The sequence below is a fragment of the Rutidosis leptorrhynchoides genome, chromosome 2 (genome assembly GCF_046630445.1).
Source record: "Rutidosis leptorrhynchoides isolate AG116_Rl617_1_P2 chromosome 2, CSIRO_AGI_Rlap_v1, whole genome shotgun sequence".
In the NCBI taxonomy this organism is placed as follows: Eukaryota; Viridiplantae; Streptophyta; class Magnoliopsida; order Asterales; family Asteraceae; genus Rutidosis; species Rutidosis leptorrhynchoides.
In genome coordinates this window covers 434,293,124-434,316,274 of record NC_092334.1, presented here as the reverse complement: position 1 = coordinate 434,316,274, position 23,151 = coordinate 434,293,124, and the positions used below count along the sequence as shown (strand labels likewise).

At 35.9% G+C, this 23,151-nt stretch overlaps 1 protein-coding gene and 1 non-coding gene across 2 annotated transcripts; both read right to left on the bottom strand.

Moving 5' to 3' along the window:
* Positions 1-20,045: 20,045 nt before the first annotated feature.
* TRNAT-AGU (transfer RNA threonine (anticodon AGU)) lies at positions 20,046-20,119 on the bottom strand. Its single transcript has one exon. It is a non-coding gene; the product is annotated as a tRNA-Thr (tRNA).
* Positions 20,120-20,259: 140 nt separating this feature from the next.
* LOC139892407 (galactoside 2-alpha-L-fucosyltransferase-like) lies at positions 20,260-22,927 on the bottom strand. Its single transcript, XM_071875470.1, has 2 exons — positions 22,568-22,927; positions 20,260-21,855 (listed from the first exon to the last, which is right to left on the bottom strand). The coding sequence occupies exons 1-2, from the start codon at positions 22,818-22,820 to the stop codon at positions 20,363-20,365; spliced, it is 1,746 nt and encodes a 581-aa protein (XP_071731571.1). The 5' UTR covers positions 22,821-22,927; the 3' UTR covers positions 20,260-20,362.
* Positions 22,928-23,151: the final 224 nt, after the last annotated feature.

Here is a 23,151-nt window from a genome sequence, read left to right as displayed (position 1 = left end):
TCGTACTCGTACAATACACAGCTTTTAGATGTATGTACTATTGGTATATACACTCCAATGATCAGCTTTTAGCAGCCCATGTGAGTCACCTAACACATGTGGGAACCATCATTTGGCAACTAGCATGAAATATCTCATAAAATTACAAAAATATGAGTAATCATTCATGACTTATTTACATGAAAACAAAATTACATATCCTTTATATCTAATCCATACACCAACGACCAAAAACACCTACAAACACTTTTATTCTTCAATTTTCTTCATCTAATTGATCTCTCTCAAGTTCTATCTTCAAGTTCTAAGTGTTCTTCATATATTCTACAAGTTCTAGTTACATAAAATCAAGAATACTTTCAAGTTTGCTAGCTCACTTCCAATCTTGTAAGGTGATCATCCAACCTCAAGAAATCTTTGTTTCTTACAGTAGGTTATCATTCTAATACAAGGTAATAATCATATTCAAACTTTGGTTCAATTTCTATAACTATAACAATCTTATTTCAAGTGATGATCTTACTTGAACTTGTTTTCGTGTCATGATTCTGCTTCAAGAACTTCGAGCCATCCAAGGATCTGTTGAAGCTAGATCCATTTTTCTCTTTTCCAGTAGGTTTATCCAAGGAACTTAAGGTAGTAATGATATTCATAACATCATTCGATTCATACATATAAAGCTATCTTATTCGAAGATTTAAACTTGTAATCACTAGAACATAGTTTAGTTAATTCTAAACTTGTTCGCAAACAAAAGTTAATCCTTCTAACTTGACTTTTAAAATCAACTAAACACATGTTCTATATCTATATGATATGCTAACTTAATGATTTAAAAACTGGAAACACGAAAAACACCGTAAAACCGGATTTACGCCGTCGTAGTAACACCGCGGGCTGTTTTGGGTTAGTTAATTAAAAACTATGATAAACTTTGATTTAAAAGTTGTTATTCTGAGAAAATTATTTTTATTATGAACATGAAACTATATCTAAAAATTATGGTTAAACTCAAAGTGGAAGTATGTTTTCTAAAATGGTCATCTAGACGTCGTTCTTTCGACTGAAATGACTACATTTACAAAAACGGCTTGTAACTTATTTTCCCGACTATAAACCTATAATTTTTCTGTTTAGATTCATAAAATAGAGTTCAATATGAAACCATAGCAATTTGATTCACTCAAAACGGATTTAAAATGAAGAAGTTATGGGTAAAACAAGATTGGATAATTTTTCTCATTTTAGCTACGTGAAAATTTGTAACAAATCTATTCCAACCATAACTTAATCAACTTGTATTGTATATTATGTAATCTTGAGATACCATAGACACGTATACAATGTTTCGACCTATCATGTCAACACATCTATATATATTTCGGAACAACCATAGACACTCTATATGTGAATGTTGGAGTTAGCTATACAGGGTTGAGGTTGATTCCAAAATATATATAGTTTGAGTTGTGATCAATACTGAGATACGTATACACTGGGTCGTGGTTTGATTCAAGATAATATTTATCGATTTATTTCTGTACATCTAACTGTGGACAACTAGTTGTAGGTTACTAACGATGACAGCTGACTTAATAAACTTAAAACATCAAAATATATTAAAAGTGTTGTAAATATATTTTGAACATACTTTGATATATATGTATATATTGTTATAGGTTCGTGAATCAACCAGTGGCCAAGTCTTACTTCCCGACGAAGTAAAAATCTGTGAAAGTGAGTTATAGTCCCACTTTTAAAATCTAATATTTTTGGGATGAGAATACATGCAGGTTTTATAAATGATTTACAAAATAGACACAAGTACGTGAAACTACATTCTATGGTTGAATTATCGAAATCGAATATGCCCCTTTTTATTAATTCTGGTAATCTAAGAATTAGGGAACAGACAACCTAATTGACGCGAATCCTAAAGATAGATCTATTGGGCCTAACAAACCCCATCCAAAGTACCGGATGCTTTAGTACTTCGAAATTTATATCATATCCGAAGGGTGTCCCGGAATGATGGGGATATTCTTATATATGCATCTTGTTAATGTCGGTTACCAGGTGTTCACCATATGAATGATTTTTATCTCTATGTATGGGATGTGTATTGAAATATGAAATCTTGTGGTCTATTGTTACGATTTGATATATATAGGTTAAACCTATAACTCACCAACATTTTTTGTTGACGTTTTAAGCATGTTTATTCTCAGGTGATTATTAAGAGCTTCCGCTGTCGCATACTTAAATAAGGACGAGATTTGGAGTCCATGCTTGTATGATATTGTGTAAAAACTGCATTCAAGAAACTTATTTTGTTGTAACATATTTGTATTGTAAACCATTATGTAATGGTCGTGTGTAAACAGGATATTTTAGATTATCATTATTTGATAATCTACGTAAAGCTTTTTAAACCTTTATTGATGAAATAAAGGTTATGGTTTGTTTTAAAATGAATGTAGTCTTTGAAAAACGTCTCATATAGAGGTCAAAACCTCGCAACGAAATCAATTAATATGGAACATTTTTAATCAATAAGAACGGGACATTTCAAGACCCATGCCTTTGTCACAGAGAATCGGGGGAGACAGCGAATGAGTAGCAAAAATAAATGTAGAGGCAGAAGCAAGAGCAGGGGCAGGTCAGCTGATGTCAGAAAACCAACATATAAATGCCATCATTGTGGATTAGAAGGAAATATGAAGAAGAACTGCTACAGATTGAAAGAGGAACAAGATCAAAGCAGTTCACAGTCGAAGAACAAGGGTGGAGAAACATTAGTTACTATCACTGGTGATGTAGCTTATTGTTCAACCCATGATGAGGCATGCCTTCACGTCTCACGAGAAGACACGGAATGGGTGGTAGATACTGCAGCTTCCTACCACGTGACTCCATACAAGGAATACTTCACAACATACAAAGCTGGTGACTTTGGAGCTGTGAAGATGGGAAATTCCAGTTCCGCTGAGATTTTCGGAATTGGTGATGTCAAGATAAAGACAAGTTCCGGGAGCACAATCACTTTGAAGGATGTCCGTCATGTGCCAGATCTTCGGCTGAATTTACTTTCTGGGGTAGCTCTCGACAAACAGGGCTATGATAGTCATTTCAGTAGAGGCACATGGAAATTATCAAGAGGCGCTATGATAGTCTCTCGAGGACACATTTGTGGCACACTATACAAAACTAATGTGAAGATCTGCACAGACAGCCTTAATGTTGCAGAAAAGGAGGCTTCACAAAATTTATGGCACCAGAGACTCGGTCACATGAGTGAGAAAGGGTTGTCTACCCTAATAAAGAAGGAGCTTATTAATGTAGACAAGGACGCTGCACTAGATCCATGCAATCATTGTCTGTTTGGTAAGCAGCATATAGTCTCATTTAATTCCTCTTCAACGAGAAGATCAGAGTTACTCAGTTTGGTGCACTCTGATGTTTGCGGTCCCTTAGAGGTTGAATCAATTGGAGGCAATCGATACTTTCTAACGTTTATCGATGATGCTTCTCGAAAGGTGTGGGTATATTTCTTGCAGACGAAGGACCAGGTGTTCGATTACTTCAAACAGTTCCATGTCATGGTAGAACGTGAGACAGGAAAGAAGTTAAAGTGTCTTCGATCCGACAACGGCGGTGAATACTCTTCCAGATAGTTCGATGCCTATTGCAGATCATATGGCATCCGACATGAGAAGACAGTTCCACGTACCGCTCAACACAACGGTATAGCAGAAAGAATGAACCGAACAATCATGGAACGTGTTCCGAGCATGCTCAGTATGGCTAAGCTACCAAAGTCATTCTGGGGAGAAGCAGTCAGAGCCGCATGTTATTTGATCAACCGATCTCCATCAGTACCATTAAATTTTGAAGTTCCGGAGAAACTTTGGTCTGGAAAGGATCCATCATACTCTCACTTAAGAGTATTTGAATGTTTGGCGTACGCACATGTATCCAAGGAGCTCAGGCAGAAGCTGGATGCAAGGACCACTCCATGTATATTCATAGGCTATGGAGATGAAGAATTTGGATACATATTATGGGATCCAAAGGAGAAAAAGGTGATCAGAAGTAGGGACGTGGTGTTCCATGAAAGCCAGACAATAGAAGATATTGAAAAGCCCACAATATCTCAGAAGACAAATGTTGCTGCTCAGGTGCCAGAGGAAACAACGGAATCATTCATGAGAAATGAACTTTCAGTGCAAGATGAAATACCAGAAGTAGAAGATAATGAGGAAAAATGACGGTGCTGAGCAGGGGGAGCCACAACCCCATCTGCCAGACGTTCCAGGACCATCACAAGGTAAAGATGATGGTAGATCTCCTCAGAATGTTCCAGAAGTTCGTAGATCTGAACGAGGTCGGATTCCATCGAGTAGATATCCAGAATCCGAATACCTTCTACTTACTGAAGATGGAGAACCAGAGAGTTTTCATGAAGCAGTATCTCATAAGGATAAAGAAAAATGGTTGCTCGCAATGCAGGATGAGATTGATTCTCTGCAGAAAAATCAAACTTATGAGATTGTAGAACTTATACGCGGGAAGAAGGCACTGAAAAACAAATGGGTGTTCAAGCTGAAAAAGGATGGTAGCGGAAAAGTGGTGAAATACAAAGCACGGCTTGTAGTTAAAGGATTCCAACAGAAGAAAGGGATTGATTTTGATGAGATATTTTCACCAGTAGTCAAGATGACTTCAATTAGAGTCATACTTGTTTTGGTCGCAAGTATGAACTTGGAGCTTGAACAGATGGATGTAAAGATAGCTTTTCTTCATGGAGATTTACATGAAGAAATTTACATGAAGCAGCCGGAAGGTTTTGAGGTTTCAGGAGATAACCTCGTATGCAAGCTGAAGAAAAGTTTGTATGGTTTGAAGCAGGCACCTAGGCAGTGGTACAAGAAGTTTGACTCGTGCATGGTGAGTCACGGGTACAAGAAAACTGCAGTAGATGAGTGTGTCTACATTCAGAAGTTTTCTGAAGGAGATTTTGTTGCTCTTCTACTATATGTAGACGATATTTTGATCGTAGGGAAAGACGCAACGAAGATCAACCAGCTGAAGAAGGAACTCTCTAAGTCTTTTGACATGAAAGACTTAGGACAGGCTCAACAGATTTTGGGAATGCAGATAACCCGAGACAGGAAGAATAAAAGGTTATCGCTATCTCAGGAGAAGTATATTGAACGAGTGCTTTCACGTTTCAATATGAACAATGCCAAACCTGTTAGCATTCCATTAGACAACCATTTCAAGTTAAGCAAGAGTTCTTGTCCCTCGTCCAAGGAAGAGATCGGGGAGATGTCTTCAGTACCATATTCTTCAGCAGTTGGAAGTTTGATGTATGCGATGGTGTGTACAAGGCCCGATATTGCTCATGCAGTGGGAACGGTGAGTCGTTTTCTCTCCAACCCCGGGAAAGAGAATTGGAATGCGGTAAAATGGATTCTCAGAAATCTTAAAGGTACAAAGAATCTATATCTTTGTTACGGGGGAGCTGATCCAATCTTGGAAGGCTATACAGATGCGGATATGGCCGGAGATCCTGATAGTAGGAAATCTACTTCAGGATTCATTTACACTTTTGCAGGAGGAGCTGTTTCATGGCAGTCAAGACTACAGAAGTGTGTTGCATTATCCACAACTGAAGCAGAGTATATTGCTGTCGCAGAAGCTGGAAAAGAAATGTTGTGGTTAAAGCGTTATCTCCAAGAATTTGGAATCAAGCAAAAGGAGTACAAGGTACATTGTGACAGTCAGAGTGCTCTAGATTTGAGCAAGAACTCCATGTACGATTCCCGTACAAAACATATTGATATTTGCTATCATTGGATACGCGAGGTAATTGATCGACAACTGTTGAGACTAGTGAAGATCCATACAAAGGAGAATCCTGCGGATATGTTAACAAAGGTGGTGACTCGAGAGAAGTTGGAGTTATGCAGAGACATAACTGGAATGTTTGTGGATTCGGCTGGAGGGGAGAATTGAAGATTTCCAGCCTACAATCTAGAAGCCCACCTTCTAGATATTCAAAGTAGGCAACCTTGACAACTCATATGGAAGTAGCAAAGTTGATAACGATGACGGCCGCCAACCTTCTCCGTTCACACCATTCCACCGCCATAGAATTTTTGCTATAAATAGAGGTACAAACCTCAGTTGTAAATCATCCCAAAATCTCTCAGAGAAGTGTAATCACAACCTTGAGAGTGTGTGTGAGTTTGAGAGTTTTTTTGTAAGAGTTTTGTAATACTCTGTAAATCTATTCTTGTGAGTAATAGAGTTGTTTTTCTCTCAAATTTGTATCTCCCAACGTCCAGGCGATCCTCTCTTCCTAACCTATCTTACTATAATAAAGAGGTGTTTTTGCATCTCTAGCTCCAACAATTTAACACGTGTAAGCTTTTAATTGGTTGAACAAAAAACAGGGTCGAATCACCCTTTGGTTCGGGTTTTTATCTAATGGTTAGGTCCACTTTATCAAATCCCTTTCCTTATTCATTTGGGTGGGTTTCAGGTGTCAACCACGTTGGAAGCCAAACATGAAGATGATTCGATCAAGTTTTTAGCATATGAATCTCCTAAAACTACACATCCTGCTTCTTTTGCGCTTCATGTTAATCAACATGTCACCTTTACCAGTTGATCACTCTGCCAGTGCCACCTATAGCTCTGAAACACCCTTTTTAATGATTTCATTTGCCTTTCAATAATCATTCTTTTCTATATCGATCTAAAATGAAAATCACTCGGACAAAAAGGGAGGATGATGATAATCAAGCATATTATAGTCATTCTACATTTGTCATTTAGCAAGCACGTTATTTGGTGTGAATAGACAAAATATCCTCATGTTACTGACACATGACTTGACCCGTAGCGGAACAAATTTGACAGCCCTGACAGATTTAGATTAACCGTGTAAAAGGTTAAAGGTGTAAACTTACTATCCATGCGGAAAAATCAATTTTGGACTATTTGTGCGTTTTTGAGCAAACCACAAGGATCTGTGTAAATTTGTCCAAAATTTGATTCCGGTGCTCGTGGTTGTGGGTTTTCCATTCAGATCCCTTCTTTTTCGGTTTCACATTCGAGACTTGGACTAGACGACGATTTCTCAGTTAGGGTGGATCGGGTTTTTGGTGGTTCGGAGTTATTTTCCAGCGGCTTGTGATGATTGCTGTGGCGTCCAGAATGTTTGTTTGTTTTCTGATTTTCGGCTGTTCGGCGGGCCACGACGTCCTCCTTTGGTTTCGTTGTTCTGTCGGAAACGATTTAAGTGTATCCGGATTTAGGTTTAGCCACGTTTGTATTGTTAGGTAGCTTTATTGTGTCCACCCTATAATGGTACTATAAACAAGGATGAGGCATTACATGGACAGTGAGAGGCTATAGCACTTTCCAAATACAATTATGATATTCTAGTTGTTAAACCTACTAAATAAAAATCTGTATAAAGAATACATAAGACAATACTAAAACGATGATGAAACACTTAAATTTTAATATTAATAAAAATTTTACATTTTCATCGTCTCTTAGGGATATAGAAACAAATTTTAAACTTTAAAGGTATTGAAAGCTTATAAAATCAACTTGAATACATTCGTATGAAGTTTTACAAAATTTAGTTGTATTGATAATGATATCGACTTAAACAAGCCCCGTACAGACACTTTAGTTAAAATTGCTCACTTGGAGAATAATGTAGGAATATACAATTAAGGTTGGACATTTGCTAGATTCATTTTGAACTTTAGTGAATAAATTCTTGAAACTATATATAAATGGACTAATACCCTCAACAATTTGCTTGGTACAATTATAGCAATCCACCAAACTATAGAAGACCCCATCATGTTTTAATCAAAAACTAGCAAATGTTTATGTTTTTTAAATTGCAAATACTTTTCCTTTTGTTAAATTACTCACTAGTTTGCTAAAAATGCACTAGCTGGTGTAATGGGGCAGTTCATATATCGCAAGTCTATTTCGGGTATCTATTTAATTTCTTAGTCGACAACAATCGTCGATTTATTGGCGACTTGACTAACTCTTAGAGCCTAAATTAAATTCCAGACATGATTTAAAACCCATAGAAATTTGATTCTACCATTTTTATGACGTCTATTATTATTTTTGTTTTAGTATTTTTTTTTTTAAACTTTTTCCTACTTAAAGGCCGGAGGTCCTCTCGGAAGCAATCTCTTTATCCGTTGAATAAGAGAGAGATGACTTTCTTCTACTCTTGAGAGTGTTTCACTCTGGGAGGAGAAATTACCTGTCTTTATTCTCGGATAGGAGAAGGATTGTCTACATATCACTTTCCTCATACACCACTCACGTGGTATTGAGCTTTGTTGTTGTTGTTGTTGTTGTTGTTGTTGTTATATTTATATTTACGTCTATCTATATAATCCATTTATCCCAAAATTATTGTCTCAATTTGACCTTTTAGGTCTTTCTTATACAACTTTGAATTTTTTTTTTTTTTTGAAAATTTTAATATTTTTATTTATAATATATAATATATGACGAAAGTTATATCAATTCAAACAATTTAAAACCGAATCCATTCATATAATTTTCATTAAATATTATATAGCATAAATAAAATTATTTAAAGTCAAAATTGGATAAGAAAGACTTTGAAAAGTCAAATGGAACAGTTAATTTGAGACGGAAGGAGTAAATACTAACCGTCAAAGATCTTTTGTCGTTTCAGATTATTAACATGTCGTGTGTAACTTTTTGTTCCTTCTAACCCTTTTCAATAATTAATATATATATATATATATATATATATATATATATATATATATATATATATATATATATATATATATATTTAAACAACATATAATAAATAATAATTTACTACTTCAATTCTAATATAATTGTTTTCAGACAAAAAACACTTAATAATTTATAATTTTATTTTTTACTTTTCATAGATATATACATTAAGAGAATAAAAAACCATTACTCTCTCCGTCTCATCTTAAGTGTCCACTGTTGACTTTTCAAAGTCTTTCTTTGTCAACTTTGACCGTAAATATTTTTATTTGTGCTACATAATATATGATGAAATTATATGAATGAATTGAGTTTTAAATGTGTTTTCATTCATATAATTTTCATCAAATATTATACAACACAAGTAAAAATATTTACGATCAAAGTTGATAAAAAAAATACTTTGAAAAGTCAACAGTGGACACTTAAGACGTGACGGAGTGATATTTATGTATGTAAATGAATAATTAATCTGAAACAACTAATAAAAGTAATGGACAATTGAATTATAACGGGGACAATACAATGTGTTGGAATAAGATCTGATGAGTCAAAATGTTTTGCAGGAAGTTAGAGTCTGGAAGTTAGAGTCTGGAGATGCAAGTTGCAGAATCTGTTTGTGTGAACGGTTTAATTACTTGGTAAAGAAGCTATGGGAATTCTGGAGATCTGGATAAATATTTAGAAGATCACGTTTTGATTTGATATTATCTCTAGAAGATAAACACTGATTTATTTAGAATATTAATAAGTTTTAGTTTATCTTTTCCTATCTTTTAGTCAAGTAGTTTTGGAAACCAAATCTTGGAGATTTGGTTTAACCTTGTATAAATAGGGGTACGATGTTCATTGTATTTTGTATCTCTTAAGCACGATTACTTTGTCTTTCATATTATATATCATTCGTGTTCTCTCAATTTTGTTCATATAATTTGTATCTATTGTTTATTGAGAGTTTAGTGTTCATAATCAAGTTATTGTGAACTAATAACTGGTATCAGAGCGGGTTTGGTGTAAATCCAATTCGGTAATCTTAAAACGATCCATATATTGTTCAAAGATGTCCTCCAGTACCATCCCAACTCCAGTTATGGCTGGTAAAGGAGTGCCAATTTTCGATGGCACAGACTTTGCAACCTGGAAACTAAAAGTTCTATGGTTTCTTGGTTCGATTCATGAAGATGCTGAACAAGTCCTTACAGTAGGACCTATTATACCTGGTACAATGGTTGAAGCTGTTCCTGCTACAAGTACTGCTTCTGCTCAACCTGCTTATCTTCGTGAAAAACCAAGAGATAAGTGGACAGAAGCAGAAGCCATAAAGTTCAAGCTTGATAGCAAGATAAGAAGTATTATAGGTAATGGTGTTACTGTTCCAATTCTCAGGAAGATCAGTCATGCTAAAACTGCAAAAGCTATGTGGGATCTCTTGCTTAATGACTATGAAGGTGTCACAGTTGTTAAGACTCAGAAGAAAAAGAATCTGATAAGGTGTTATGAAAATTTTGCTGCTCAGCCTAAAGAATCATTGAGTGATCTTCATTCAAGATTCCAGGTTCTGATTAATGATCTTGAAAGTGTTGGTGTAGAGAAAACACAACAAGTGTTGTGTCAAAAGTTCATTGAACTGTTACCTTCAAACTTTGAATCTGTGATTACATCAATGGTAATCAGTGAAAAGATAGACACTTATGAACTAAGTGAGTTGTTTGGCATATTGTCAAACTTTGAAGAATCACAGTTGAAGAACAAGATCAATGCTAAGAGAGTTGTTAAAGATCCAGAAGCTGCATTAATAGCTACTACTAAGAAGAACAAGCAATTGTTCTCTAGTTACTCTAGTAGGGTTGATTCTGAAAGTGATGAGACCTCTGATGATAGTGATTCTGATGTAGATGAGGAGATTCAGGATCTGGAAAGTCAAGTGGCTCTTTTGACTCAAAGGATTGAGCAGAAGAAGTTTGATTTTAAGAAGGGTAAAGGCAAGAGTTCTTTTGATCCAAAGAAAGCTAAATGTTTCAAGTGTGGCAAGGTAGGTCATATAGCTGCTGATTGCTGGTCCAAGAGTGAAGGAGGTTCAAGTTTCAACAAACCTGTTGACAAAGCAAGAAAGTATAAACTCAAGTACAAGAAGATGAAAGGTGAAGCAGAAAAGTTGAAGAATAAAGAACAGGAGAAAGCATTGTACACAGAAGCATGGGAAGATGAAGATTCATCATCTGATGATGAAGAGGATAAGTGTCTGATGGCTATAATTGAAAAGGATAGTGAGTCTAGCAAGTTTGAGGAAGATTTGAAAGCTATTGAGAAGATGGATAAAGACTCTACTTGTAACAAAGGTTCTGCCTATAAGGTACAAAACTTTGTAAACTATCTTAATAATGAAAAAGTGAGAATGTTTCAGTATTTGTTGCTTGATTTCAATTGGTGCTTAGAAGATAGTGACAGGTTAAGAACACAGATCATTGAGCTTAAGAACACCATCAAAGATAAAGATGCTGAAATTAAAGTATTAAAAGAATGTGAGGTAGAACTTGACACATACAAAATGGCATATTCAGAAGAAACTAAACGGTTAAATACTGAATTAGGAAGATCAATTAAAAAGGCAAACCATTATGAAAATATTTGCAAATCTTGGTGTGTTTCTTCCAAAAAGAATTCTGATGCTATTGCTAAGCAAGTACCAAATGATGTCAAAGCTATACTTGGTGAAAACTACACATTAGATAATAATGTGGAAGTTGATCCTATTATATTTAAGCCTGACATTTTACCAAATACTTTTATAAAATTTGATGGTGAGAGAAAAATTTTAACTAATGCTTTTGTAAGATCAACTGAGTTTGTAAAATCATTAGAACCTGTTAAACCTTCAGAGACTATAATTTTAGACTGTAGAAATCCATCAGAGTCTGAACTATTGAAACCTTCAGACTCTAACAGTTTAGTCTCTAAAAGTGAAAGTGTATGTTCTGACCTAGAATCTGACACCCAAGAATCAAGTAGCATAAGTGATACTGAATCATCTTCTGATAGTGTCTCTTGTCCAGATCCTAAATGGTCAACTAAAAGAAAGTCAAAGTCAAAACAGGCTAAGACTATTAAAAAACTGAAAAGGAGAATTTCAAAGCTTAGTGAAAGATTAAAGGGTCAAGAAAAATTCTCAAAATCATCTTGTTTTCCTGAAAATTTCAAAAAGGTATGGAAACCTAAAGTTTGTGAAAATAAAGGTGTTTTGAAAACAGTGATGGATAAGTTGATCTGGATTGGTAACAAAGCTTTTGTATGGAGAGTTAAATACACTCCATCTGAACCCACTGCAAAGTGGGTTCCCCCTAAGATTTAATCATTTTTCTTTTGCTTGTGTCTTGTGTAGCAGGGTAATAAGTGGTATTTAGACAGTGGTTGCTCAAGACACATGACTGGATGCAAAGAGCATCTTGTAGGGTTTGTAGAAGAAAAGGGTCCTTCTGTGAGATATGGTGATAATTCTGTTGCAAAAACTATTGGTTATGGTACTGTTATTGCTGGAAGTGTGTCATTCAAGAAAGTTGCTTTAGTTGAAGGGTTAAAGCATAATCTGCTAAGTGTGAGTCAAATTGCTGATGAAGATTGTGAGATCAGAATAAGAAAGAAAGCTGGAATTATTTATGATCCTAAAGGAAGACCAACTCTTGTTGCCTGGAGATTTCAAAATGTGTATATGCTGGATTTGGATTCTGTTGATTCTGAAATTGAAACATGCTTGTATTCTCAGTCTGTTCCAGAACTTAATTGGCTTTGGCATAAAAGGCTATCTCATCTGAATTTTAAAAATATTAATGAGCTTTCCAAAAAGAAGCTTGTTAGAGGTTTGCCTCAGCAACCTTTCAAGAAAGATAAACCTTGTTCTGCTTGCATTATGGGTAAACAAACCAAAACAAAGTTTCCCTCAAAATCCCTAGCTACTATTAGTGATCCACTTCATATGCTTCATATGGATCTTTTTGGTCCAATGAACACTAGTAGTCTAGGTGGGAAAAGATACACTTTGGTTGTTGTTGATGAGTATTCAAGGTTTACCTGGGTTATCTTTTTAGCTGCAAAGAGTGATGCTCCTGAAGAAATCATTAATTTAATCAAGAAAGAGCAGGTTCAAAAAGGTGTTCTTGTTAAACAATTGAGAAGTGACCATGGCACTGAGTTCAAGAATGTTACTTTAATTGAATTTTGTGAAGAATCTGGAATTGGTCAAAATTTCTCAGCTGTTAGAACTCCACAACAGAATGGAGTTGCTGAGAGAAGAAATAGAACACTTATTGAGGCAGCCAGAACCATGTTATGTCAATCAAATGTTGCACTCAGATTCTGGGCAGAAGCTGTCAATACAGCTTGTTATACTCAAAACAGGTCATTAATTGTGAAGAGACATGGCAAAACTCCCTATGAATTGTATCATAAAAAGGTGCCTACTATTCATTACTTTCATGTATTTGGATGTAAGTGCTATATTTTGAATCAAAGGGATCAGCTTGAAAAGATGAGGCCAAAATCTGATGAAGGTGTGTTTATTGGTTATTCTTCTGTGTCTAAAGCATATAGAGTGTATAATAAGAGGAGGATGAAGATTGAAGAATCCATTAATGTTTCCTTTGATGAAAGTCCCATTGAAATGGATCAATCCTCTAGTTCTGAGCATTCTGCACTTGGTGAATTGTCAAATTTAATTTCTGGTAACAGTACTCAGACTCTAGATTCAGAGTCTGAGACAGATGAATTTAATTTGTCTGGACTGAAACATTCTGCAGATAATGCTCTCACTGAAGAAGTTCAACAAGAAGATGAGCCAATTGTTATTCATGAAGATGATCAACCTTCCAATACTACTGTGAATCCTGTTGTTCCTATTAGAAAATCTTCTAGAAATATTGTTATTCCAAAGCATCTTGAAGATTATGTTGTAGATCCTACTGGTTTACCTAAAACTGGTTCTTCATCTCAGACACCTGTGTCTGATTTTGCAATTGCTAATTATTGTTTCTTCTCAAATTTTCTTTCACTCATTGAACCCAAAGAAGTAGATGAAGCATTGTCAGATAATGATTGGGTTGAAGCTATGACTGAAGAATTGACAGAGTTTGAAAGAAATGATGCGTGGGAATTGGTTCCAAAACCTGAAGGTAAAACTGCAATTGGCACTAAGTGGGTTTATAGAAACAAAGTTGATAAAGATGGTATTGTGGTTAGAAACAAAGCAAGGTTGGTGGCTCAAGGGTATAGACAAGAAGAAGGTATAGATTATGATGAGACATTTGCTCCTGTTGCTAGAATTGAAGCAATCAGATTGTTTCTAGCTTATGCCTCAGATAAAGACTTTGTGGTGTTTCAAATGGATGTGAAGAGTGCTTTTCTGAATGGTATTTTGCAAGAAGAGGTGTATGTGAAACAACCTCCTGGTTTCAAAAATAAGAAGTTTCCAAAGCATGTTTACAGGTTGAAGAAAGCTTTGTATGGTCTGAAACAAGCTCCCAGAGCCTGGTATGATACTCTGTCAACATTTCTTCTAGAAAAGAAATTTTCTAGAGGAGCTATTGACAAGACTCTATTCATCAAAAAGGAGAAAGGTGATGTGTTACTGGTTCAAATTTATGTTGATGACATTATTTTTGGGTCTACTAATCCAACTTTGAGAAAATGGTTTTCAGATATAATGTCAAAAGAATATAGGATGAGTAATTTGTGTACTCTAAACTATTTTCTTGGGCTTCAAATTAAGCAAAGTCAAGAGGGTATTTTTATTAACCAAAGTAATTATGTTTCTGATATGCTTACTAAGTTTGGTTTTAAAAATTGTTCCACTTTAAGAACCCCAATGAGTATTTCTGAAAAACTTGATAAAGATGAATCTGGAAAACCAACTTGTCAATCAACCTATAGAGGTATGATTGGATCTTTGTTATACTTAACTGCTAGTAGACCTGATATAATGTTTGCTACATGTATGTGTGCACGTTATCAGTCAGATCCTAAAGAGTCTCATTATAAGGCTGTGAAAAGAATTTTTAGATACCTGAAAGGTACTCCTAACCTGGGTCTTTGGTATGCTAAAGACTCAGGGTTTGATCTAATTGGTTATACAGATGCAGACTATGCAGGTTGTAAGTTAGACAGAAAAAGCACATCTGGTGGTTGTCAATTGTTAGGTGGCAAATTGGTGAGCTGGTCAAGTAAAAAGCAGAATTCAGTTGCTACTTCAACAGCAGAAGCTGAATATGTAGCTGCAGGGAGTTGTTGTGCTCAATTGCTTTGGATGCAACATCAGTTATTGGATTTTGGATTATCATTAACCAAAACTCCAATCATGTGTGATAATGAAAGTGCTATTGCTATTACTGAAAATCCAGTGTTTCATTCCAGGACCAAGCACATAGAGATCAGACATCATTTTATAAGAGATTGTGTTGAGAAAGGCAAAGTGGTGTTAAAACATATTGGCACAAAAGATCAATTGGCAGATATTTTCACTAAAGCACTTCCTGAAGAAAGGCATTTTTATCTTCTTGGACAACTTGGAATGTTAAATCCATCAGCTGAAATGTTGTCCAGTAATGAAATTTCTTGAGTCTGAATTATTTTCTTAGAGTCTGGGTGACGTAATATTGTTCAGAGTCTGAGAAAGTTTACTCAAGTGTATTTTTTTTTGTATAAATTTGTTTCCTTCTTCAGTCAAATAAAGTTTTTTTTTAAATTTCATTTTTAGGTTAAAGTTTTTTTTTCTTTATTCTATTTCCTAAAATAAAAGGGTCAAATTTGGTATTAATGAAGGGAGTTAATGGTAATTTTTTTTTGAAAATTTTGGTCAGGAGTATTAATTTGATAATGATTGTGTCAATCTTTTTGATAACTATCTGTTATGATGCATTGGGTCAATCTTGACCGTACAGACCAACCTGCAGATTCTGAGCAATCGAAGTCTGAGTTGTTACCGCAGAATTGAATTGAATTGATTGTACAAATTGCCATTCTCGAGTATCTTTTCCGCCCTACACCGACACCGGGTTTAGTTGGCTCGGTAATTTTACTCGACGTGTGGTTGTTTCGAAACAGGGAACAACTTTGAATACACAAGCTTGTAACCCGCGGATGAACCGCACACTAGAGCCTTATTGGGGCTAAAACCAATAACGAGAGCCTTTTTGGTATCATTGGAATTAACGGTATACTCCATCCCATGATGTTACACAGACAGAGCAGACAGAAGGGATGGATGAGGAAATCCCACTCAATTCAAACCCACCTTCTCCCACTGCTCAAGAACAAAATTCTTCATTAAACAACCTTGTGAGCTCACCAGCTCATACTGAGAATATTCACATGTCTGCAAACCTAGTTGTTCCAGCACCCATAGATACACATCAAACATCTATTAGGCAAGGTGCTGCAAGTACAACTCCACCACCTCTGCTAGAGGTTGGTGAGGGGAGTACTTTAACCCAGCCTGAACCTACTAGGATAGTGAGCTTGGATAACCTCATTACAGTTACTGAGCCAACCCCCTCAGATAACTTAACTCAAGTCCCAATCCTGGACTTATCAAACCAAACTCAAGACCAATCTATGGCTAAACCTACCTCAGACATCAGTCTGCCACCTCTCTCTCAAAATGTCCAATCCTTACACATTCTTGCACAGGCTGCCAATGCTTCATTCAGATCACAGGATGAAGTACAGGCCTCAAAAGCTTCTATGTCTAAGGATCAGCTTTCTTTACAACAGGAAGGCTGTGAGGACATACCAACCCTACCCTTATCTTCTGGCACTACATCTCAGACTGAGGCACCAGTCACTATGGTTGGCCTTCATCAGGCTTTGACCAAGTTGGCTAAGGAGTTTGATGACAAGCTCTCTGGTGTGCAGTCTAAGATTAATAATCTTAACTTTAATAATAATTTTGTATCAAAAGATGAGTTGTTGGAGGTAAGGAGGTTGGTTGGGGATATGCAGGGGTTGTCTAGTGCAGGTGATTCAGGGTCTGTTGCAGAAATTAATCACAGGTTGGCTGAGCTGGAGAAAAGGATGGTTGGTGTTGATGAACTGAGACAATGCTTTACTGGGTTTGCTTCTGATATTTGTTCCCTCAAAAATCAACAAACTGAAATTTGAAAGGTCATATCTTCTCTGCCTTTAGATGATGTCAAAAAGGGGGAGAAAAGAAAGAGGTCAGATGATGCAGGTACAGGTACTGCAGATGCAGGTTTTGTAAATGTTGAGGGGGGAGCAATCAAAGAGAGCTCACGTTGAGGGGGAGTTACAGGTTGAGGGGGAGAGTAATGATGGTGAAAGAATGGAAACTGAAACTGAGGTGATTGTTAATCAAAATCAAGTTGAAACTGGAGTTGTTGAACCTGTTGTTGATGTTTTAATGGTTGATGCTGGAGTTATTGCTAGAGATGTTGGTGTTCAAGTTTCTCAAATTCATGATCAAGCAGTTGTTGCATGTGTGAATCAAACAGGTACAGATGTTGGTACAAGTGGTGGTGTTGTTCAACCAAGTGATGATATACAGGTGAATGTTCAAGAGGGTGGTGATGGCAATGATCAAGAAAATGTTGTTATGGTTGCAGCTGCTCAAGACAAATTGAGGTTTTTAATGAACAAAAGATTCAGGTTTAAAAGGTATGAAGGAGATGTTGTCAGTGTTGAGATTGTGAAGATTGAAACTGAGGTGAATTTGTTATTAACCATGACCCATTTGTCTGATAGAAGAATAAAGGTGAAAGTGAGTCATATTTTGAGACTTGGTTTTTGTGAATGGAGAGGGTTGGCTGTTTGTATTCAAAGATGTGAGGGAGATAAGGAAATTGTTGATGTAGTGTTTAAGAAAGTTTGTAATTTAGTTCATCTTGTGTTTGAAGAAGGTTTTATTAGCTCGAAGGACTATGAAGTTTTCTGTAGTATGTTCAATTTGGAGATGAAAGAGAGAAGATTTAGAGGACATGTTGGTAGATACTCTGTTCCAGAACATTTGCAGTTCATTGATGAATGTTATGTTGAATATCTAGATGCTCTGATGATTAAAACGACTAGAAACCAAAGGATGCTGATTAGAGTAGAGCAGTTTGAAGGTGCTGACATTAACTTGTTGCTTGGACTGTTAACTAGGTGTACGAATAAACAGAATCATCCTTTTCGGGTTAAATTGTTGAAACATTTGGAAGGTAAGTTGTTTATGTTGAAGAGCATTAAGTCAATGAAGAGCAAATGTAGGTTGATCGAAAAAGAGCTTGCAAAACTGAAGAAGTAGAAAGGGTAGTTTTTGACATCATCAGATAGGGGGAGATTGTTGGAATAAGATCTGATGAGTCAAAATGTTTTGCAGGAAGTTAGAGTCTGGAAGTTAGAGTCTGGAGATGCAAGTTGCAGAATCTGTTTGTGTGAACGGTTTAATTACTTGGTAAAGAAGCTATGGGAATTCTGGAGATCTGGATAAATATTTAGAAGATCACGTTTTGATTTGATATTATCTCTAGAAGATAAACACTGATTTATTTAGAATATTAATAAGTTTTAGTTTATCTTTTCCTATCTTTTAGTCAAGTAGTTTTGGAAACCAAATCTTGGAGATTTGGTTTAACCTTGTATAAATAGGGGTACGATGTTCATTGTATTTTGTATCTCTTAAGCACGATTACTTTGTCTTTCATATTATATATCATTCGTGTTCTCTCAATTTTGTTCATATAATTTGTATCTATTGTTTATTGAGAGTTTAGTGTTCATAATCAAGTTATTGTGAACTAATACAATGGTATATGTATAACATTATAAGTACATACAAAAGCAAAAAACAGTAAAATATGTTAATTTTTTTCAACGTCGGTTAGAAGTCAATCATAGGGGATCCGAACGCGATGTCGAAACCCACTTACACGATCATTGCCTAGGACGAACTATTAACAGTACTACCGCCCTTCGGGAGGAAGCCCCCACGACGAATCCATACGGGCATCGCATGTAGTAAAACCCCTTCGGGTGAGGGTCAAACGCATAGATGTCCGAAACCTCTGAGACCCGTGAAATGAGCGGTTAATCATAAAGGAAATTTTTTTGCAGCACATGAGAGTTGAAACCCCTGACCTCCTTTATGGAAAGTCAGATCACCACCAAATGCACCAACACATTGCGGTTAAAAATATGTTAAATTTATATTCCTAAGTTGTTAGATTGTGTGTTGTTATTATAAAATGGAACCCTTTTTTGGGTGCAGTTTTCATGCGGAATTCATCTCTTTTGTTTTTTTGTTTTTTTGCAAGGCAAAATTTCAGCATCATCTAGAGGGGACTTAACCACCTTTGTCATCATTTGCCACGCGCGTACGCACTTTCGAGAAGAAACTTGAATCGCATTGCAGGAACCCGATCCATAAACCATCCCGAAGGGCAGACGGACCGGGTTTGATCCTGAATGGATCCGGGAGAAAACCCCCCTCAGGGCCAATATGGAGCTCCATATTTCAGGCAGATTAATTAAGAGAGTGAACTAAGCGGTGGAACTCACGACCTCAACCCCAGCCCCAAACACAAGGAATGAGATACCGCACTCAGCTAAAGCGTGGTGATATACTGAATTCATTTATATATGATTTTTTATATTGTATTTATTATTATTATTATGGTCCTATTCTTTACCTACACGTAGATGCTTTAAGTTGATATATGATGTATGATATATTTTTGTTGCCTTTTGGTGTATTACATCGTGCCTTTATGGTAATCCTTTTTACATATCCGAATCAAGGGTAGCTTATATATATAATTATATGCTGTAGTTAATAACATGGATTATGTTGAAGTAAGATGCCCCGCTGCTGCAAGTAAAATAGAGCGACTATTATCAGATGCAGTACCTGAAACATTTCTGTTTTTCATTTTAGTGAACTATATCACCTCACACCACAAAATAAGGATAAGGGTGCAATAGTGATACTTTGCTTTGCTACTTGGCTACACATTATACCTGAAGTAGGTCTATAAGATGATTTCATTCTATCTATTGTTTTTCATGCATATAAAGTTGAACCTGAAAAACTGCATTGAAAATGTTTTATTTGTACAAAAAAAAAAAAAAAAAAAAAAAAAAAAAAAAATTTAAAAATTGAACCATATTTGACACTAGAACGAATGAATTTTGATGAGTCCTTATAGTTAAAAAAAAAAAAAAAAAAGATACAAGTATTTTGCTTTCATTGAGAGTCGAACTCAAGACCTCCCGCTTACTAAACGGGTGCTCTAACCAACTGAGCTATGAAAGCAACTTACTGTATACTCCTATCCCTATTCTTGAAAACTATCATTCCATACCACAAAAACTGAATTAGTATAAAATGCTGCATCATATTTCATTACAACTATCCAGCTATCATCCTAAATAACATTATTGCTCAATAAATAGTGGCAAAATCAAAAATGCATTTTTATAACTACCACGGAGTATAAAATACATCAACAAACATTTGCAGGATTAAGAATAAAAATAAAAATTCATAATAGTGGCACTAAGCTATGTTTTCAACAATTGGATCAACTAATTTCAGACCCCAGCTCATGTCCTCGCAGTGTCGAACATGAGGGACTACTGTACCAGTATCAACCCCTGTTCTTTTCTTGCAATCAAAAAATGGCGGGGCATGAAAGCACGGCTCAATCGACAACGCACGTGTGCACGCAGGATTTGGAGCCGCTTCATTCTCAGGTTTGTACAAGATCCATGGGTTTAACCCACCAAGACTTTGAGCCACGTAGCCGAAAGTTGACCATGAACTTGTGATTAACTTATCACTCAAACTCAGTAAGTACATTTCGGCCCATGCTTTCCTATGATGCATTTTCTTTTCGATTTGTTGGTACCCTTCGTGGCTCGGTTGAAAAACATTAATCACTTCACCTGTTAATGTTGCATGTTCCCAATACATGTCTCGTATTTTTTCGAAGTAACCCGAGCTTAAAGAAGTCAAAAGAACAGCTTTTGACTTTTGATTCCCGGGTGAAGTGATAAAGGATTCATTAGTGTTGATTTCTGGAAGCAGGTTGTTGTTTAACGAGCAATCGAGTATCTGATCTAGAACGTACTGAAACGGGCCGACCCGAGTGTCGAAAACTCTGACCTGGATCCCGAGTCTTTCATCTGCTTGTGCTAAATACGAATTATAGTACCTTGTTATAAGTCCCCAAATGGGATTTGTTGGGAAAAATAGATACCTGCCTAAAAAGTGAAAGACCGTTTCTTTTTCGGGAAAAAGGGAATGTAGTTCTTGTTCGTATTTCGGCATCAAGAAAAGAGACGGGACGAAGTAATTATCGGATTTCATGATGACCCACGACACGTTTTCAAGAAAGCTTTGATCTTGATCACAAAAGAATAGCTTATCATGATCATCATAATCATGAACGAGATGAAGATATACATATGATGATGTTGATGATGAGTTATTTGACAACATATTACCAAAACATTCAGGGGACTTTTGATTTAAGTTCTTGAATTTATCAATTATCGGGAAATCGAGAGGAAGCAACCAGGAAGCTTCTGGAAAAGGTTCACAAAAGAGATCATCCAAGTCAACTCCACGGTCAACAAGGAGGACACGATCTGTTAAAAGAGCGTAAAGAAAAGCGGACCCCAAAGTCAATATTCGGTTACCAAGCCCACTGAACGATACCCAAACCAGATAATTACAATCCGAGCCTTCCTCAATCTTATCACCAGATCTTAATTTTTGTACGGTACGGTTGTAGGACTCTGTGTAGGGTCCACAACGTTTGTGAAGAGCTTCATATCTTCTTAACTTAGAAATAAGGTACGAAGAAGGTTTGTATGGTGATTCTTTACGATACGATGCTACTTGTTGCCTACTGAGACACGAATCTTCGTTAAACTGATTAGAAAGCAGCCCGTTAAGTAGCTTGTCATCATGCTCGATACCTGAAGAATGTAGCCTCTTATTGTGCTTTACAATTGATGCCAATGAATCCTCTTCTTGACCTAAATCTAGTATACAAATAAAATGTAATGTAGATAAGAACATTAACCAAACAAAATCTGCTCAATGTTACACTACATAAACATTTCGCTAAACAGCTAAACGTTTTACATTATGGAAAAGCATTTGAGCAAATGGTAAAGTGACTGTTGCTTGAAATAAACCAGTAATGTGACCGTAACCATTTAGACACATTAACAAAACGTTCAAGAAATAACCACCAATAATGTTCATTAACAAAACGTTCAAGAAATAACCACCAATAATGTTCTATAACGATATTCTAATCCCTAAACTCACATGATCTTAATTGTGATACGTGACATATCGATACTATTCAATATGATCTTGTTGAGATATATACTAGTAATTGTCAAATATAGAGCCTGATTAGAGGTTGCAGCAGCTGTTAGGCAACACTACATTTTGTTTGTGCGATTATAAATCCTAACACTTAACATTAAAGTCACAAAAGACCTTTTTTTAACTGCACACAAACTGAATCATTAGTACACCAAGAACCTAACAATCTATATAAATTCATGGTCAAAGTCAAACATCAGATCCTATAAACTGTATTTAAACTAACATCATTAATAACCTCTAATATGCTACATTCTCTTGTAGTAGTTGACTCATCACAAATTATATGCTTTCAATTTCTAAACAAAATTATTTAACAGAATGTATATATAGATATAGATATATGTATATATACACCTCTGGGAGGGGCCACATCAAGAACCCTAGAATCAGCAACAGTCCATATGGTATTAACTGCATAATCCTTAAAAATTACAGAAATTGAAAACAGAGCAGAAAGACCCATGAAACAAATAACAAAACCCCCAATTAACTTCAACGGATTCAACCCGATTTTGGTATGCTGATCACGCGATACGCCGTCGTTTTCAAGATCCGAAATCTTGGGTGGATCATTTGAATTCTTGCGCAGTCTTCTCATATCCAACATAGAAAGAACGGCGTGAAATGAAGTCGAAAATTGTTGACTAATCAACTGATTACTGGGTTTGTTTTTGGAAAGTAAATAGTTGAAGATGAGTGTGTTTAAAAGGTGTATGTGTGTGCTACTTTGATGATTCAATTGGTGTTTGACTTCATTTCACGTTGTTTTAAATTTAAGAATTTAAGAATTATGGTTTAACGATGTAGACATGTAGTGATCTTGCACGATGTACATCTTTGATGAGAGTTTCAGATGCTGTCGGCAATGGGTTTGATTGTTTATAATTATATATTTGAATATTTGAATTGGTGAGTCTTTGCGTGGAACGATATTTGTA

What these genes read in the sequence shown, in the direction of transcription:
- LOC139892407 (XM_071875470.1), bottom strand. Translation starts at nt 22,820, where the DNA reads ATGTTGGATATGAGAAGACTGCGCAAGAATTCAAATGATCCACCCAAG. An exon ending in TGATGTGGCCCCTCCCAGAG is followed by an intron (nt 21,856 to 22,567) that starts GTGTATATATAC and finishes TTTGTATACTAG; the next exon opens with ATTTAGGTCAAGAAGAGGAT.